Here is a 1,737-nt window from a genome sequence, read left to right on the forward strand (position 1 = left end):
AATATTTATATTATCGAAGCAAACGTTGCTGATCTTGTAGACTGACCATCACAAAGGTTACAACCGTGGACTATCACAGACGACCTAGATCTTAGAGTAGATTGCACGTAGTTGAATTTCATATCATCTTACGACTCATGAAAGTTGCATCGTGATCAACATGTTTTCACGTTGACTGTGAATTCGGTTGTGTATCGATCCGACAAAAGATGTCTAGGAAATAAACGAAGGCTGAGAATATATTGACTAAAGCATATTGAGCACAATGATTTTAGCTTTTGCAATGTATCGATTTATGCTATAAGCTCGCAATACCTGCAAGAATTCCACTTGGTATTTCTGAGATAACAGTAGCTAATGCTTTCGCCGACACCACCATGCCCACTGACACTACCGAGCCCAGTGCCTCGTTCATCGCCACTCCAAATATTGCACCGTAGAAATTCAGTCCAGTTAGAAATGATAGTGAGCGCACTAGCAATAGGTTGTGGTCACATATCTCGGACTCATGGGAGAGGTCAATTCTTCGCTTCCTCCGGTCTGACTGACCGGAAAAAGCTGTCTTGACCATTCTAAGGCACTAGTCACCCCTATACAATCAACCATATACAAATTTATATGGGTTACAAGTATATATTTATGTACTCGTATATGGTAGCACACCATACACTATGTTAGGATGTTTGTGCTGTTGGATGATATCATGGATACGCAAGTACGATAAAAGCTGGCCATGCTGTCCCTTTTTGCACAGCACAGCGTAAATACGTTTCCGAAGCCGCTAAGGTAAACAGCAACACAGTGATTCCAACAATCACCTGAGAGATATACTGTATATTTATATTTACACAAGAGTGGAGAGAATGCAGAAAAAAAAGCCACATATTTACTGATTACCCGGGGGGTTAAATAGTAAATACTAATAAATACATTCACAGAGTAGTAAAGTTGCAAAATTTTGGTTGGGGGGGGGGGAACCCAATCACTCCAAAGGTTGAGTCATCAATCTCGACATACGAAAGTTTTGGAGTGATATCAGTGATCGGTGATAACAGGTTCGTTGTTTGTATTTTAGTTTGTATGTGGTGAGCGCATTCTCACTATAAACTAAAGAGTCAATGCAGATACGGTTCCTTGGGCTTGCACGTTGGCTCATCCGCTGTTAATCAGTCAATGTAAGAATTGAACCTCTCTCAAGCGGGTATCTCTGTTCATATACATGCTAGGGATTTTCAACAGAGGATAATATAATATAGAAGCGTGATATCTAACTCTCAGTTCTGATACAATAACGGAACGGAGAATCAGCACGCCGCTAGCTATTCGGTTGCGACGAGCAGAGCGTCTTTAACAATATGGCCGAGATGAAACAGCTGTATATGGTAAGTGAAACCGGGTTAAAATCAGTGTGTGGTATCAATCGTGCAAATCTTTATTCCATTTTTCTTTTATTTTATTCGCACAAGTTCGCCTATGCTCCGATTGTATGGATCTTCCCCTATATCAAACGGTATGTATGTTTATTATCAAATCGTCTGCGCTTGGTGTGAACGATACATACCGAATAACTATGTAGACGCGCGAAAAAGCGCCATTATATGAAAGACCACAGAACTAAGTCGAGAATGCACTGGTCCAATGTACTGAATTTTATATCCTTTTACAAACTATGTCTTAGTTTACAAACATCGCAGTGCATATATATATATATATATATATACAGATATACAATATATA

General features: G+C 39.6%; 1 protein-coding gene across 1 annotated transcript; it reads right to left on the bottom strand.

Moving 5' to 3' along the window:
- Positions 1-186: 186 nt before the first annotated feature.
- SARC_15458 (hypothetical protein) lies at positions 187-802 on the bottom strand. The gene has a single exon (XM_014290420.1). It carries the CDS (start codon positions 569-571, stop codon positions 299-301), a length of 273 nt encoding a protein of 90 aa, XP_014145895.1. The 5' UTR covers positions 572-802; the 3' UTR covers positions 187-298.
- Between the last annotated feature and the right edge of the window lie 935 nt (positions 803-1,737).

The sequence above is a fragment of the Sphaeroforma arctica genome, assembly GCF_001186125.1.
Source record: "Sphaeroforma arctica JP610 unplaced genomic scaffold supercont1.6148, whole genome shotgun sequence".
NCBI classification, from domain to species: Eukaryota; class Ichthyosporea; order Ichthyophonida; genus Sphaeroforma; species Sphaeroforma arctica.

What these genes read in the sequence shown, in the direction of transcription:
- SARC_15458 (XM_014290420.1), bottom strand. Translation starts at nt 571, where the DNA reads ATGGTCAAGACAGCTTTTTCCGGTCAGTCAGACCGGAGGAAGCGAAGA.